Source organism: Bos indicus, chromosome 15, assembly GCF_029378745.1.
Source record: "Bos indicus isolate NIAB-ARS_2022 breed Sahiwal x Tharparkar chromosome 15, NIAB-ARS_B.indTharparkar_mat_pri_1.0, whole genome shotgun sequence".
NCBI lineage: Eukaryota > Metazoa > Chordata > Mammalia > Artiodactyla > Bovidae > Bos > Bos indicus.
The window spans coordinates 7138455-7156290 of record NC_091774.1 but is presented as its reverse complement, the minus strand read 5'-3'; the positions used below and the strand labels follow the sequence as shown (position 1 = coordinate 7156290).

The 17836-nt window shown below is 37.8% G+C and overlaps 1 protein-coding gene and 1 non-coding gene across 7 annotated transcripts in view; both read left to right on the top strand.

Annotated features, from left to right (window-relative positions):
* The window catches only part of CEP126 (centrosomal protein 126), a 139250-nt gene that overhangs the window by 108325 nt on the left and 13089 nt on the right, over positions 1–17836 (top strand). For 5 of the 6 annotated variants that reach the window (XM_070803325.1, XM_070803323.1, XM_070803327.1 and 2 more), the window contains one exon: positions 5412–8191. The exons of the other annotated variant lie outside the window; for it this stretch is intronic. In XM_070803325.1, the coding sequence (XP_070659426.1) occupies positions 5412–5413 (2 nt within the window). In that variant the 3' untranslated portion in view covers positions 5414–8191. Of the gene's footprint in view, positions 1–5411; positions 8192–17836 lie in introns of those variants that run through there. 6 annotated transcript variants of the gene reach the window in all.
* Positions 10000–10116, top strand: LOC139176211 (small nucleolar RNA SNORA57). Its single transcript, XR_011560664.1, has one exon. It is a non-coding gene; the product is annotated as a small nucleolar RNA SNORA57 (small nucleolar RNA).

Genomic DNA, 17836 nt, shown 5'->3' with positions numbered 1-17836 from the left:
TAAGTATTTTCAGAGTATTTTTTGTTTTCTTTTTTTAGGAAACATGTTTTCATATGTAAAAATCCTTTATTGGTAATAATTTTTCTTGAGATTGACTTTTAGGAAGCTTTTCTCCCCAATCAACTTTTTAATTATAAGATGTTTTCTTAGAATCAAGCAAATATCCTCTCATTTAAAAAATCATAATATAAAGATTTTTACATTGAGAGCATTTCATCAATTGACAGATGGTAACCATTAACTTTCTCTGTAAAAACGTTACTCTTCCTTATTTTAACATCAGTAACATCAGTCAGCAACCTTCCTTTCTCAGGGAAAATGGTATAAATTCACAGAGTTATGACATCAAAATTACACCATTCCCCTCCTCCATCAATACGGTTTCATTTGCCATATTCTGCCTGGAGATTTGAACATTTTATTTTTGTTTGACCGTCTGTCTGCTGTTTTTATTTTATGTTATTTTACTCTTCATTTAGATTCACCAGCTGATGACATTTTGCCGTCTTTGGTTTATCTGATGTATGGATGGATGGGCAGATGAAAGAGCAAAGTAGAATAGGTGGGCTCAGATAGGACAGGGTAGATGGGACAGAAGATGCATAGTTAAACACACACAAACATATATTTTAATGAACTGCTTAAAAGTGTAGACATGGTGATACTTCCCCTCTAATACCCCAGCATACAGAAATTCACCTACCATCAAAATTATCACACCCGAGAAATTTAATATCACATATTATTTGATACACATTCCACATTCAAAGTTCTTCAGTTGTCTAAAAAAAACTCTCTGTGGCTATTTTATTTCTCTGATCCAGGATCTAACCCAGGATTATAATGTTGCATTTGGTTGTTGTATCTTTTAACCTAGAAAAGTCTCCTGTTTTTCAGTCTTTCATCTACATTGACACTTGCGAAGCATCCAGACCGATTATATTGAATACCCTATAATCTGGATTTGTCTGATCGTTTTCTCATGATTAGATTCAGGTTATTTTTTATTCAGGTTATTATGAATGCAGAGTTCTCAGTTTATGTTTTTGTAGCCTGTTTTTCTTTTAATCACTTGGGCTTATTTCTACCTGTATCTTGCCCAATTCTATTTAACTGCTTGTTATCTATAGTCCCAAAAACAGATGTCCACACTTTTAGATGTCCAAGCTTAGTTCCTCCCTTTGGAATAAAGTGCATGGGCTTTCAATGTACTTTGGTCTTTTAAAAGATTTCAAAATTTGTTCTTGGATCTTCACTGTATTTTATATATGTAAAATTATTTAATATGAAAGTTCTAAAAAGGCAATATATAACCATATTCTTACACTTTCTGTATGTTCAAGAGACCATTAAAATTGTATTTACCAGGACACCTGTAGTATAGCCTATTTCTAGTCAATAGAGATTTTTCCAAAAAATATTTCTATCTCTTTAAATGGCAAAAATGTCTGTTCAAAAGTATTTGTTATTTTGGAGATATTGCAGATAAGTTTTTTATCAGTGTTTTTTGTTTTTCATTCATCTCCAATGTTTTCCTATCCATATGAACAAGAATTTTGTTTTTAAATTATAATACTATATTATAGCTTTACAATGTACAAGTATTATGTAGTTAATTCAGAAACTAAATTTCTCCACCTAGCAACACTAATTGTATAATATCTATCAGGTACCCCAGTACTAAAAACCCAAATGTCATTGGTTTAACATTGGAGAATTGATGTTTCATTCCCAGAAGTTGTATATCTCTCTGGAAGATTCACAACTTGAGTAAAGTTTATATATTAATCCACCACCCTCCACCCCACATATATGGTTTTATTGTTGTTGCTGTTTGCATATTTACCCCATTCAATTGCCCTTTGGGATGTTTCCCCCATACCAGTGCTTGATAGTATTGATCTGGGTTTCTTTCTCATCTCAGGCATAGAAGTAAACCGATGTATTTTTTCTTCCTAATGTGTTTAGTGGAGAAGGCAATGGCACCCCACTCCAGTACTCTTGCCTGGAAAATCCCATGGACGGAAGAGCCTGGTAGGCTGCAGTCCATGGGGTCGTGAAGAGTCAGACACGACTGAGCAACTTCACTTTCACTTTCCACTTTCATGCATTGGAGAAGGAAATGGCAACCCACTCCAGTGTTCTTGCCTGGAGAATCCCATGGACGGAGAAGCCTGGTAGGCTGCAGTCCATGGGGTCGCACAGAGTCAGACACGACTGAGCAACTAATGCACATGGTCATCTTACTAGTTTAAATTATCTCCAAAAAAAGTGACATTCCAAAAAGTATTTACATGAAATTTACATGCAGAATATAACTTCTCTTCTAAAAAATATGAATTATTCTAACAACAATTTTTAATCCCACAATGTACAATGTTGATCTATTCTAGCCAAACATGTTTAATGTATTTAATGTGAATTAAGTTTGCAATGCTCTGCTCTGCTTTCATGTTTTTCTCATGCTTTACTTACGTTCTTGCCCAATTCCTACCTGCACTATATTTTTGCTCTACTCTTCAGACACAACCCTCTAAGCTGCAGTTTAATGTTACTTCTCCCATGAAGCATGCTGTGACCAATCCATCTATGATACTCTAAGCCTCCTCTGAACTTATTACTGCAGTATATCTGGTTTTACACATGTGTACTCCATATGTGCTTTGTTAGTTGTCTTTCTAAGTGAATAATCTTTTTTGGATCTTAGAGGATTTTTTTCACTTATCTGCCCACTTCATAGAAATTTGCACATACTCAATCTTTGAAAATACTGGTGGAGATTATATGGCTTTTTTATACATGGTCTGTGAATATATAAATTATCCACATTTTTCAGACTTCAGTAAAATGCAGTGAACCTGAAACCTTTTTTAATATTCTAAGGATTTTATGCTCCATAAAAGTACCACTGTTTCTAGCGTTCTTCCAAAGGCCTCTACTGAGTGTTGTTTATCTGTTTGCTTGCTTTGGCTGCGCAGGCTTTCTCCAGCTGTGGGCACACAGGCTCCTCTGGTTGCAGAGCGCAGGCTCCAGAGCACACTGGCTCAGCTGTCCTGTCAGTTGAGGTCTTGGTTTCCCGACCACGACCCCACCCACAGCCCTGTGGGCTCCCAGCCACCGGGCCACCTGGGAAGTCCCTGAGTGTTAATGTTGTTGTGTACTCACTCAGTCGTGTCCAACTCCAAACCCATGGACTGCAGCCCGCCAGGCTCCTCTGTCTGTGGAATTCTCCAGGCAAGAATACTGGAGTGGGTTGCCATTTCCTTCTCCAGGGGATCTTCCCAACCTAGGGGTCGAACCTGTATCTTCTGCACTGGAAGGTGGATTCTTTACCAGTGCACCGCCTGGGAAGCCCCTGAGTGTTAACATTTAATCAATACAGTCTTTGCGGCAACTGAACATTTTTGAGATATAAGTAGAAGAAAGGAAACTGACACTTACTAGGCTCCTACCATTGAAAAGCACTGTACCAAATGGTCTCACAGATATTCTTCTGTTTAATCTTCTACGTTGGTGACATTAAGTGATTTTCTCAACTCTCAGAACTGTGATGAGTTCTGGTGATGCATTCTCAGTGATGAGTCAGGATTTACACTTTCCCATCTAACCCCCAAAATCTGTTCTACCTTTTATAATCCTTATTTCAATGGCACCATTATCCACCAAATTTCCCAGAGAGAAATTTATATCTTATCCAGGCTTGTCATTCTCCCTTAACCCCTAGTCAATAAATCCTCCCAATAATAAAGTGCATCTCAAATCCACTGACTCCTCTCCATTTCTGCTATTATCTTAGTTTAAGAATTCACCATGTCTCATCTAGACCATTTCAACAGCCTCCCTTTTTGCTCTCACCACTGTGTCTTTCACACCATCACCATCAGAGTAATCTTTTTAAAGAGCCAGGTAGGAACATAACACTCTCTTTCTTAAAACCCAATCTCAGTAGTTACCCATCACCTGAAAGATAAAATTAAGACTTCCCTGGTGGTACCTTGAATAAGAATCCATCTGCCAGTGCAGGGCACAGGGTTCGATCCCCGGCCCAGGAAGATTCCACATGCCACAGAGCAACTAAGCCCATGCACCACAACTACTGAGCCTGTGCTCTAGGGCCTGTGACCCACAACTGCAGAGCCCACGGGCCACAACTGCTGAAGCCCCTTCACTTAGAGCCTGTGTTCTGCAACAAGAGAAGTCACCCCAATGCAGCAAAGAGCTGCCGCTGTTTGCTGCAGCTAGAAAAAGCCGGTGCAGCAACGAAGACCTAGTGCACCCAAAAATAAATAAATAGACAATGAAAAGTAATTTTTAAAAACTCCAGAGAACTACACTCAAGAGCTTTTCACCCTCATCTCCAGTTGCTCTACAGGTCATAATTTACATACTCTTGAGTAAGAAGCAGGTCTCCCTGGAACTTCTTGCAGCATCCCGGGCCCACACTGCTCCCACTGCTTCACAGGAGTGCTCCTAAACTCCTCTCTCCTCTATTCTTTTAAGACTTGACTTCAGTGTCATCCCTGATAGGCTTACCCAGCTCAGACTTTGTTTTACCCAAAATTTAGAAGTTCTTCTTTTTGGAAACCGTAGCAGTCTGATTTTTTGTTTTTGTAAAAATTATTGTATTTGCCTATTTTTATTCACTGAACAAATAAAGGCTTAGTTCTTACCCTGTGTCAGGCTGGGACTCGAAAGCAGAAAACACTTTCCTTTCCTCAAGTAAGGAAGTAAGTCTGTGCATTATAACACGGACATACAGATAAAATGCAAACAATATAGGATAAAAGGGTTACTGCAGGGCAGCCTCCAGGCCCTCCCATGATTTTTCAATATAAAAACTAGGAATCTTAGAAGCAGAATTTTCAGTTTGGAATATTTTACCTGCTTTTTAAATGGGGAACACATGTATACCTGTGGTGGATTCATTTTGATATTTGGCAAAACTAATACAATTATGTAAAGTTTAAAAATAAAATTAATTAAAAAAAAATTTTTTAAATAAAATAAAATAAATTTAATGAATTTTTAACAATCACTTTCCCAAGAACTTCTTTAGCCTAACATTGTTAAACTACTCCTAGGGTATTGTATGGGCTCCAAGTGATTCCTATAGAAACTAAAATTATTAAATTTTGACCATTTACACAGCAGGTTATGATTTTTAAAAAGCACCTGTAAACATCTTGCCAATAGCAAAGAGTAAAGATTATGAACCATTATAATTAGTATGATGCCTTATATAAAGTGATAGTCATCATGTTGAGATTGATGTTTATGTAGCATTTGAGAAATTGAATTATGAGTTCAGTCTTATTAAAATCTGTAATCTGTAAGGAGATCCACCTAACAGATTTTTCCTTAAAGTCTATGAATACTACAGTAAAAGAATATATTCTGAAATTATGTTACAGAACAGCCAGCCAAGGACCAGTCCATCTGATGTTGGATCCAGATCACAGAGAAAATACTGATGAGTATAACAGTAGTTATTAAATGGAATCATTATTTTTGAGAATCTCCTATAAATATATATTTATGTGTCTGTTAATTATTAAAATACTATAACCATCAAATAACATGAACAATGGAGATAAATTGATTTACATTTATGCTTATAATACTTTATGTATTTTATTGATAAATACATTTTTAATAAATGAAAATACTTCACTGTTTTTAATGAGAATGCTACTGGAAATAAATTCATTGTATTTAAAAGTAAGATATTTTATTATTCAAATTATGTGTTAGCTATAGTTCAGGAGCTTGTTTTGCTGAAATTCCTAATAAATTCTAAATTTTTGTAGAATGGTGTAAAAAGTTTATGATTAATAATACCGCTCATAAATAGTAATTCTATTTAAGACTTTGAAGGATCTCTGTACTTTGGAGATGTTACTAAAGGGTCTTATTCTCAATTCTGCATGTTCAGAAATTAAAGTTATCATATTTGAAAGGGGTGGTTAGCCTCTAAAGAATTGGCTTTACTAGCAAAGCTCATGAGGCAAATGATAAATATCAAAAGTAAACTTCAATCCCAACTGGATTACTTAAATTGTCTGATCAATATGTTCTTTTCTCAATGAGAGTGTCTATTGGTGAAACTAGATTTATATTAGAAGATTGTTTCTTTAAGTTATAGAAACAAAACCAAAAGTTGTATGATCATAAAAAAAAATTGTTTTCATAAAATTATAATAGTCTCATACATCCTTTTGAAGAAGGAAATGGCCACCCACTCCAGTATTCTTGCCTGGAAAATTCCATGGACAGAGGAACCTGGCGGGCCACAGTCCATGGGATCACAGAGTCGGCCACGACTGAGTACATCAGCAGCATACATCCTTTTATCAAGTATTTCTCCTTCATGCTCTCATCACCTCTCATCTGGACTATTTCAAGATGAATCTCTTACCTCTGGCACCAATAAGGCTGCTAGAGTGGCATTTCTGAAGTATGAGTGAAGTGACCAGAATGAAAATCATATCAATCCCAACTTAAATGTCTTTAGAGCTTCCTCTCTGGCTGCTAGAGAAAATTTACACACCTGAGCATGGCATATAAGGCTCTTCATATCCTGAGTCCTCCCTGTTTACCTACATCATCTTTACCAACTCTCTCACCACACCACTTATTTCAGCATACTGAACTTTCAGTTCAATAGCTCAGTCGTGTCCAACTCTTTGCAACCCCATGAATCACAGCAAGCCAGGCCTCCCTGTCCATCACCATCTCTTGGAGTTCACTCAAACTCACGTCCATCGAGTTGGTGATGTCATCCAGCCATCTCATCCTCTGTCGTCCCCTTCTCCTCCTGCCCCCAATCCCTCCCAGCATCAGGGTCTTTTCCAATGAGTCAACTCTTCTCATGATGTGGCCAAAGTACTGGAGTTTCAGCTTTAGCATAATTTCTTTCAAAGAACACCCAGGGCTGATCTCCTTTGGAATGGACTGGTTGGATCTCCTTGCAGTCCAAGAGACTCTGAAGAGTCTTCTCCAACACCACAGTTCAAAAGCATCAGTTCTTCGGTGCTCAGCTTTCTTCACAGTCCAACTCTCACATCCATACATGACCACAGGAAAAACCATAGCCTTGACTAGACAGACCTTTGTTGGCAAAGTAATGTCTCTGCTTTTGAATATGCTATCTAGGTTGGTCATAATTTTCCTTCCAAGGAGTAAGCGTCTTTTAATTTCATGGCTGCAGTCACCATCTGCAGTGATTTTGGAGCCCCCAAAAAATAAAGTCTGACACTGTTTCCACTGTTTGAAGTGATGGGACCAGATGCCATGATCTTCGTTTTCTGAATGTTGAGTTTTAAGCCAACTTTTTCACTCTCCTCTTTCACTTTCATCAAGAGGCTTTTTAGTTCCTCTTCACTTTCTGCCATAAGGGTGGTGTCATCTGCATGTCTGAGGTTATTGATATTTCTCCCGGCAATCTTGATTCTAGTTTGTGCTTCTTCCATCCCAGCGTTTCTCATGATGTACTCTACATATAAGTTAAATAAACAGGGTGACAATATACAGCCTTGACATACTCCTTTTCCTATTTGGAACCAGTCTGTTGTTCCATGTCCAGTTCTAACTGTTGCTTCCTGACCTGCATATAGGTTTCTCAAGAGGCAGGTCAGGTGGTCTGGTATTCCCATCTCTTTCAGAATTTTCCACAGTTTATTGTGATCCGCACAGTCAAAGGCTTTGACATAGTCAATAAAGCAGAAATAGATGTTTTTCTGGAACTCTCTTGCTTACAGACCCCCAAATACAACCTGCTATTTCATGCCTCTCTGCCTGTACATATACCATTGATACTATCTTGGAATGCCTTCCCTTTCACTCTACTTACATCTGCTGATAAACTTTAATTCATTCTTTTAAATTCTGTTTAGGTTAAATTTCCTCCCAATTTTTTCTAGTAATCATCTCCACTACCTGTAAATCTCCACTACATATAAATTTGTACCCTGCATTATAATTATTTGTGTGCATAAATGTCTGTTCTTCTAGATCAAGAGAATTCTAGAAGGTAGAAATTGTCCTTAATTTGTTCCCTTTGAAATTAAAATAAAGTACATAGTGGCAGATCAAAATAACAAGGAAAAAATATTCAATTGTTCAATTTGTTGAGCCCCTACTGTGTACTAGGTACTGCTTTGTGTGCTACGGATACAATAAAAAACAAAACTAACTGTCTGCCACTATGGAACTTAAATTTTAGTGAGAATTACAGATTTTAAAACATAAGACTATAATATTAGATAGTTATAACATACTATAATATCAGATAACACTGAATGAAAATCAGAGCATGGTAAGGGACAGAGAATGATGGGAGTATTATTTTAGACAGAGAGGTAAAGTGCTCAGAGAAGGGCTCTGAGAAACTGACATTTGGGTGCATATGTGAGTGAGGTACAGTGACCTCAGGATGGAAAAGGTCAGTTTTCATTCCAGTCCCAAAAAGCGCAATGTCAAAGAATGTTCAAACTACCACACAATTGCACTCATCTCACACACTAGCAAAGTAATGCTCAAAATTCTCCAAGCCAGGCTTCAACAGTATGAACTTCCAGATGTTCAAGCTGGATTTAGAAAAGGCAAAGGAACCAGAGATCAAATTGCCAACATCTGTTGGATCATCGAGAAAGCAAGAGAGTTCCAGAAAAACATCTATTTCTACTTTCTTGACTTTTCCAAAGCCTTTGACTGTGTGGATCACAACAAACTGTGGAAAATTCTGAAATAGATGGGAATACCAGACCACCTGACCTGCCTCTTGAGAAACCTGTATGCAGGTCAGGAAGCAACAGTTAGAACTGGACATGGAAGAACAGACTGGTTCCAAATAGGAAAAGGAGTACATCAAGGCTGTATATTGTCACCCTGCTTATTTGACTTATATGCAGAGTACATCATGAGAAATGCTGGGCTAGATGAAGCACAAGCTGGAATCAAGATTGCTGGGAGAAATATCAATAATCTCAGATATGCAGATGACACCATCCTTATGGCAGAAACTGAAGAATTAAAGAGCTTCTTAATGAAAGTGAAAGAGGAGAGTGAAAACGTTGGCTTAAAACTCAACATTCAGAAAACAAAGATCGTGGCATCTGGTCCCATCACTTCATGGCAAATAGATGGAGAAACAATGGAAATAGTGGGAGACTTTATATTTTGGGGCTCCAAAATCACTGCAGATGGTGACTACAGCCATGAAATTAAAAGACACTTTCTGCTTGGAAGAAAAGCTGTGACCAACTTAGACAGCATATTAAACAGCAGAGATATTACTTTGCTAACAAAGGTCCATCTAGTCAACGCTGTGATTTTTCCAGTAGTCATGTATGGGTGTGAGAGGTGGGCTATAAAGAAAGCTGAGCACTGAAGAATTGATGCTTTTAAACTGTGGTGTTGGAGAAGACTCTTGAGAGTCCCTTGGACTGCAAGGAGATCCAACCAGTCCATCCTAAAGGAGATCAGTCCTGAATATTCATTGGAAGGAGTGATGCTGAAGCTAAAACCCCAATATTTTAGCCACCTGATGAAAAGAGCTGACTCATTGGAAAAGTCCCTGATCCTGGGAAAGATTGAAGGCAGGAGGAGAAGGGGACGGCAGGGGATGAGATGGTTGGATGGCATCACTGACTCAATGGACATCGGTTTGGGTGAACTCCTGGAGTTGGTGATGGACAGGGAGGCCTGGCATGCTGAGGGGTTGCAAAGAGTTGGACACGACTGAGCAACTAAACTGAACTGATTCAGTTACCATAGTCCAGAGACAGCTTAAACCCACCCAAGATCATGACCAACTGAAAGAAAAAGTATTTTGTACAGTCTTATTTGGAGTGTATAAGAGTAGAATTTAATAAGGTAACATAAAATTTAGAGCTCAGATTTAAAAAATAGAAAGTTGCTTGCCTCTACCAGTAAACATTTTGGACATTTTTTTATGCCATCAATATACCTCTGTGAATCAGGATAGCATTAAACAACTTTCCTTTCATTCCTGGTCATGTGCAAAGGTCCAGAAAGGGCTCTGGCCTTCTCTGTGTCATGCCTTTGGTACCGGTGGCTTCCAGTCCGTGAGTACTAACCTCAAGCACCCGGACATCAGGCTCCAAGGAGCAGCAGGGTTCCCCAAGGTACTGATTCATTCTCCTTTGATATCAGGTCTGTGGAGCTGCCCTGGGAGCCTGAGCTGTGCTAGCCTCTCCTCTCCCACTTCACATTTCAAACAATGAAGGCTGTTCTACAGGAAAATAAATAAAATTATATTCCCATGGGGTAATCAGGCAAGATGGGTGTGCCATGATGTTTGTGAAGCATTTCAAACATCTTAAATGAATACGTGGTGTGTTTTTTTTTTTTAAGACAAGGATTCATATTTATGTGTTGCTGTAAATGTATTCATCAGCCTCCTACATGCTAAAGCAACTCCACAGTTAATAATCCCTAACTTTAATCCCTTTCATTTATACATCAAAGAATATCTCTAAACAAGAGATAGTTAAAAATAATTAAAAATCCAAAGTCAGGCTAGACCAGAACAACCTCACTAGTAAACTGGTAAAGCAGGACAAGATTTGTACTTTCCTAATACATTATGACATTGTCCTTTTATGAAACTGCAATATGACCAGAATCCCCATGCAGTATTGGCCCTGTGTGTGTGTGTATGTGGCAGTCGCTCAATCATGTCCAACTCTTTGTGACCCCATGGACTATAGCCTGCCAGGCTCCTCTGCCCATGAATTCTCCAGGCAAGAATTGATAACCATTCTTGCCTGGAGGAATGGCTGGAGTGGGTAGCCATTCCTTCTCCAGAGGATCTTCCTGACCCAGGTATTGAACCTGGTCTCCAGCATTCCAGGCAGATTCTTTACTGTATGAGCCACCAGGAAGCCCATTATTGGCCCTAACTCCTCCAAAAAGAGATGTTATAATTTTAGACCAGAGTGGCTTCATTAAATAAGAAAAGTAGAAGGGCAAAAATATACATTCCTTGCAAATTAAAGTGAATAGTGTTTTGCATGCTACCAAAGTGAACACTAAGTAAGAATGTGATAATATATACATTTCAAATAATGTAAGAAAAGTGCCTTACAACACTGAGTTTTAACTTTTAGGGAAAAAAAAGAATTCTCTTTCAAATTGAGAAGGTAAACTTAGAAGAAACCAAAGAAAATACCACTTTCCTCAGTGAATAAACTTATAAAATCACTACAAGGTACAATAATCTCTTAGGCAAAGAATATCAAAAAAAATTTTTTTAAATTAGACACATCTGTGATACACAGAGTTTCTAATAACTGATAAGAAATTTAGGTTTATCTTTAAAACTGGTGTCAGAGAGGATACTTGCTTTCAAGAGCATGAAAAATATTTGAATATTTGAACTAAGGATGAGTCTGGAAATTTTTTAAATAGATGTTTTAATTATAAAATTATAAAGGGGGGGCAAATTATAGATAGATAGATACGTCCTATGTCTTGATAAAATTTTATGAAGTGGACACACCTATGTAACCACCACCTACATGAAGATATAGAGCATTACTAGCACCCCAAAGTATTATACATTACCCCCGAAGACAATTGCCATTCTGATTTCTATCACCAGAGATTTAATTTGTCCATTTTGGGCCTTTACATAAATAAAATCATACTGGGAAATATATATATACATATATATAATATTAAAATAAAATTAGCATCAGAGATGATTACCAATGACTTCATTTTAAATCCATGTTGGCAAAGCACATGAAAAGATGCTCAACATCACTAAGTTCATTTCAGTTCAGTTCAGTCGCTCAGTCGTGTCCGACTCTTTGCGACCCCATGAATCGCAGCGCACCAGGCCTCACTGTCCATCACCATCTCCTGGAGTTCACTCAGACTCACGTCCATCGAGTCAGTGATGCCATCCAGCCATCTCATCTTCTGTCGTCCCCTTTTCCTCCTGCCCCCAATCCCTCCCAGCATCAGAGTCTTTTCCAATGAATCAACTCTTCACATGCTGCTGCTAAGTCACTTCAGTCATGTCCGACTCTGTGCGACCCACTATATATATAAATATACATCCCACTATATATATATATTCTTTATCCATTCCTCTGTAGATGGACATTTAGGCTGCTTCCATGTCTTGGCTATGGTAAGTCAGATCTGATCAGTCAATCAGTTGTGTCCAACTCTTTGCAACCCCATGAATCGCAGCACGCCAGGCCTCCCTGTCCATCACCAACTCCCAGAGTTCACTCAGACTCATGTCCATTGAGTCAGTGATGCCATCCAGCCATCTTATCCTCTGTCGTCCCCTTTTCCTCCTGCCCCCAATCCCTCCCAGCATCAGAGTCTTTTCCAATGAGTCAACTCTTCGCATGAGGTGGCCAAAGTACTGGAGTTTCAGCTTTAGCATCATTCCCTCCAAAGAAACCCCAGGGCTGATCTTCAAAATGGACTGGTTGGATCTCCTTGCAGTCCAAGGGACTCTCAAGAGTTTTCTCTGGCTATGGTAAACAGCACTGTAATTAACAGTGGAGTGCATGCATTTTTTATAATTATGGTTTTCTCTGCATATGTGCCAGGAGTGGGATTGCTGGATTATATGACAACTTATTTTCAGTTTTTTTTTGAACCTCATAGAGGTTGTACCAATTTACATTCCATCAACAGTGTAGGAGGGTTGCCCTTTCACCATACCCTCTCTAGCGTTTATTGTTTGTATACTTCTGGATGAATTTGGACTGATGTGAGGTGATCGCTCATTGTAGTTTTGATTTGTATTTCTCTAATTTAGTGATACCTCATGCGAAGAGTTAGAGAAGGAAATAGCAATTCACTCCAGTGTTCTTGCCTGGAGAATCCCAGGGACAGGGGAGCCTGGTGGGCTGCCATCTATGGGGTCGCACAGAGGATAAGATGGCTGGATGGCATCACTGACTCAATGGACATGAGTCTGAGTGAACTCTGGGAGTTGGTGATGGACAGGGAGGCCTGGCGTGCTGCGATTCATGGGGTTGCAAAGAGTCGGACACAACTGATTGACTGATCAGATCTGACTTACCATAGCCAAGACATGGAAGCAGCCTAAATGTCCATCTACAGAGGAATGGATAAAGAATATATATATATAGTGGGATGTATATTTATATATATAGTGGAATATTACTCAGCCTTTAAAAAGAATGAAATAATGTTATTTGCAGCAACATGGATGAACCTAGAGCTTGTCATACTGAGTGATGTAAGTCAGACAGATAAAGACAAATATCATATGATACTGCTTATATGTGGAATCTAAAAAAAATGACACAAATGAGTTTATTTATAAAACAGAAATAGAGTCACAGATGTAGGAAGCAATCTTGTGGTTACTAGGGGGGAAAGAGTGGGAGGGGTAAATTGGGAGATTGAGATTGACATATACATGCTATTATATATAAAATAGATAACTAATAAAGACCTGAAGGCAGGAAGAGGAAGGGACAACAGAGGATGAGATGGCTGGATGACACCACCAACTCAGAGGACATGAGTTTGAGCAAACTCTGGGAGATGGTGAAGGACAGGGAAGCCTGGAGTGCTGCAGTCCATGGAGTCCCAAAGAGTTGGACATGACTGAGCAATTGAACAACAGCAAATAAGGACCTACTGTGTATCACAGAGAACCTTACTCAATACTCTGTAATGACCTACATGGGAAAGGAATCTCTAAAAGAGTGGGTATATGCATACACATAACTGGCTCACTTTGCTGTACAGCAGAAATGAACATGACATTGTAGACCAACTATACTCCAATAAAAATTTTTAACTTAAATAAATCCATGTTGGAAGTAAAATGCACTAACACCAGTCAACACAAGAAATATATAGATTTGCATAAAGGATACTCTTGCTTTCCAAACCCTTCTCTGAATCTCATCTCCCTTCCCTTTATGTCACCTTAAGGTCAGTGTCCCTCTGTGAAGTCCTGCTGTCCAGTGCAGTTTCTGGATCAAGGCACTGACTACAGAACTGAGGCGCAATTGCACCTGAGGGCTTTCTTCTCACTCCTATCCAGAAATTCCTCAAAACTGAAACTCTTCCACAAAGATTCACAGCCTCATCACCTCAAGCAATAAGTCTACCTTTCATCTTCTCATGGACAGAAAGATCAAGCCCTGAGCCTTCGGGAATGGGAGCACTAACTCCAAGACCCTAGATTACCAGAGAACTAACCCTAGGGAGTATCAAATACTGAGAACCTACACAAAGGAAACCACTTGAATACAAGACCCGACATCACCCAACCACCAGTAGCACCCTGTGCAGGATGCCTCATCTAAACAACAAACAAAACAAAAATACAAACCCACTCATCAGCAGACAAGATACCACCTCACTCAGCCTTGTGCATCAGAAGAAAAACAAACAAAAACTCAGCAAAAATCTCACCCTATACAAAGCTTACACAAACCACTGGACCAACCTTAGGAGAGCAGAAACCAAAAGGAAGAAAGAATCCAAACTTGAAGCCTGGGGAAAGGAGACCTCAAACACAATAAGTTTAAAAAAAAAAAAAAAAAAAAGAAGGAGAAATACTACACAAATGAAGGAACAAACTGGAAACACAGAAGTCCAAATAAATGAAGAGGAAATAGGCAAACCCCCTGAAAAAGAATTCAGAATAGTCATAGTAAAGATGATCAAAAACCTTGAAAATAAAATGGAGAAAATGCAAAAATCAATTAACAAAAACCTAGAAAAAGAATAAACATATAAACAACACAATTACTGAAATTAAAAAATACTCTAGAAGAAATTGATAGCAGAATATCTGAAGCAGAAGAATGAATCAGTGAACTAGAAGATAAAATGGTGGAAATAACTTCTTAAGAGCAGAATAAAGTAAAAAGAATGAAAAGAACTGAGGATAGTCTCAGAGATCTGTGGGGTAATATCAAATGCACCAACATTAGAATTATAGGGGTCTCAGAAGAAAAGCAAAAGAAAGGGTATGAGAAAATTTTTAAAGAGATTATAGTTGAAAATTTCCCCAACATGGAAAAGGAAATAATCAAGTTCAAGAGGCGCAAAGAATCCCATACAGGATAAACCCAAGGAGAAACATGCCAAGACACATACTAATCAAACTAACAAAGACTAGACACAAAGAAAGAATATTAAAAGCAGCAAAGGAAAAGCAACAAGTAACATACAAGGAAAACCCCATATGTTTAATAGCTGATCTTTCAGCAGAAACTCTGCAGGCCAGAAGGGAATGGCAGGATATATTTAAAGTACTGAAAGGGAAAAATCTACAGCCCAAAATTACTGTACCCAGCAAGGATCTCATTCAAAATTGATGGATAAATAAAAAGCTTTTCAAACAAGCAAAAGTTAAGAGTATTCAGTACCACCAAACCAGCTTTACAACAAATGTTAAAGGGACTTAGTCAAGAAATACAAGAGAAGAAAAAGATCTACAAAATCAACCCCAAACAATTAAGAAAATGGCAATAGGAACATATCTATCAATAATTAATTTAAACATAAATGGATTAAATGCTCCAACCAAAAAACACAGACTGGCTGAATGGATACAAAAACAAGACCCATATATGTGCTGTCTACAAGAGACCCACTTCAGATCTAAAGACACATATAGACTGAAAGTGAGAAGATGGAAAAATATATTCCATGCAAATGGGAAGCAAAAGAAAGCTGGAGCAGCAATCCTCATATCAGACAAAATAGACCTTAAAATAAAGAAGATTACAAGAGATAAGGAAGGACACTACATGATGATCAAGGGATCAATCCAAGAGGAAGACATAACAATTGTATACATCTATGCCCCCAACATAGGAACACTTCAATACATAAGGCAGACATGAACAGACATAAAAGGAGAAATTGACAGTAACACAATAATAGTAGACTTTAACACTCCACTCACACCAATGGACAGATCATCAAAACAGAAAATTAATAAGGAAACAAGTCTTAAATGATACATTAGATGAGGCGGATCTCATTGATATCTTCAGGACATTCCCTCCAAATGCAGAAGAGTACATCGTCTTCTCAAGTGCACATTCTCCAGGATAGACCACATCTTGGGTCACAAATCAAGCCTCAGTAAATTTAAGAAAACTGAAATCATATCAAGCATCTTCTCTGACCACAACGCTAAGAGACTAGATATCAATTACAAGAAAAAAACTAAGAAACACAAACACATGGAGATTAAACAATACGTTTCTAAATAACCAACAGGTACTGAAGAAATAAAAAGGGAAATCAAGAATTTCTAGAAACAAATGACAGTGAAAACACGACAACTCAAAACCTATGGGACGCAGCAAAAGCAGTTCTAAGAGGAAAGTTTATAGCAATACAATCCTACCTCAAGAAACAAGAGAAACACTGAATATACAACCTAACTTTACACCTGAAACAACCGGAAAAAGAAGAACAGCAACAACAACAACAACAAAAATTATCAGAAGGAAAGAAATCATAAAGATCCGAGCAGAAATAAATGAAAAACAAACAATAGTAAAGATTAATAAAACTAAACGCTGGTTCTTTGAGAAAATAAAATGACAAACGTCTAGTCAGACTCATCAAGAAAAAAAAAGAATCAAATCAACAAAATTAGAAATGAAAAAGGAGAGGTTACGACAGTGCAGAAATACAAAGGATTATAAGAGAATATTATGAACAACTATATGGCAATAAAATGGGTAACCTGGAAGAAATGGGCAGATTCTTAGAAAAGTTCAATCTTCCAAGAATTAACCAGGAAGAAATAGAAATTATGAACAACCCAAATACTGAAATTGAATCTGTGATCAAAAATCTCAAGCCCAGGAGCAGATGTCTTCACAGGAGAATTTCATCAAACATTTAGAGAAGAGCTAATGCCTATTCTTCTAAACTCTTGCATAAAGTTACAGAGGAAGGAACACTTCTAAACTCATTCTGCAAGGCCACCATCACTCTGATACCAAAGCCAGACAAAGGCAACACAAAAAAGAAAGCTACAGGCCAATACCACTGATAAACATAGATGCAAAAATCCTCAACAAAATTTTAGCAAACAGAATTCAGCAACTCATCAAAAACTCATACACCATGATCAAGTTGGGTTTATTCCAGGGATGCAAAGATTCTTCAATATATGGAAATCAGTCAATGTGATTACACAATATTAACAAATTGAAATATAAAAACCATATGATAATCTCAATAGATGCAGAAAAAGCCTTTGACAAAATTCAGCACCCACTTATGATTAAAACTCTTCAACAAATGAGCATAGAAGGAACCTACCTCAACATAGTAAAGGCTGTACATGAAAAGTTTACAGCAAACATTATTCTCAACGGTGAAAAACTGAAAGCATTCCCCCTAAGATCAGAAACAAGACAAGGGTGTCCACTTTCACCACTATTATTCAAAATATTTCTGGAAGTCCTAGCTACAGCAATCAGAGAAGAAAAAGAAATAAAAGGAATCCAGATTGGAAAAGAAGTAAAGCTCTCACTGTTTGCAGATGACATGAAACTGTACATAGAAAACCCTAAAGATAGTATCAAAAAATTACTAGAGCTAATCAGTGAATTTAGCAAAGTTGCAAGATACAAAATCAATACACAGATATCACTTGCATTTCTATATACTAACGATGAAAAATCAGAAAGAGAAATTAAGGAATCAATCCCATTCACCATTGCAACAAAAACAATTAAAGATCTAGGAATAAACTTATCTAAGGAGATAAAAGAACTGTACACAGAAAGTTATAAGACACTAATGAAAGAAATCAAAGATGACAGAA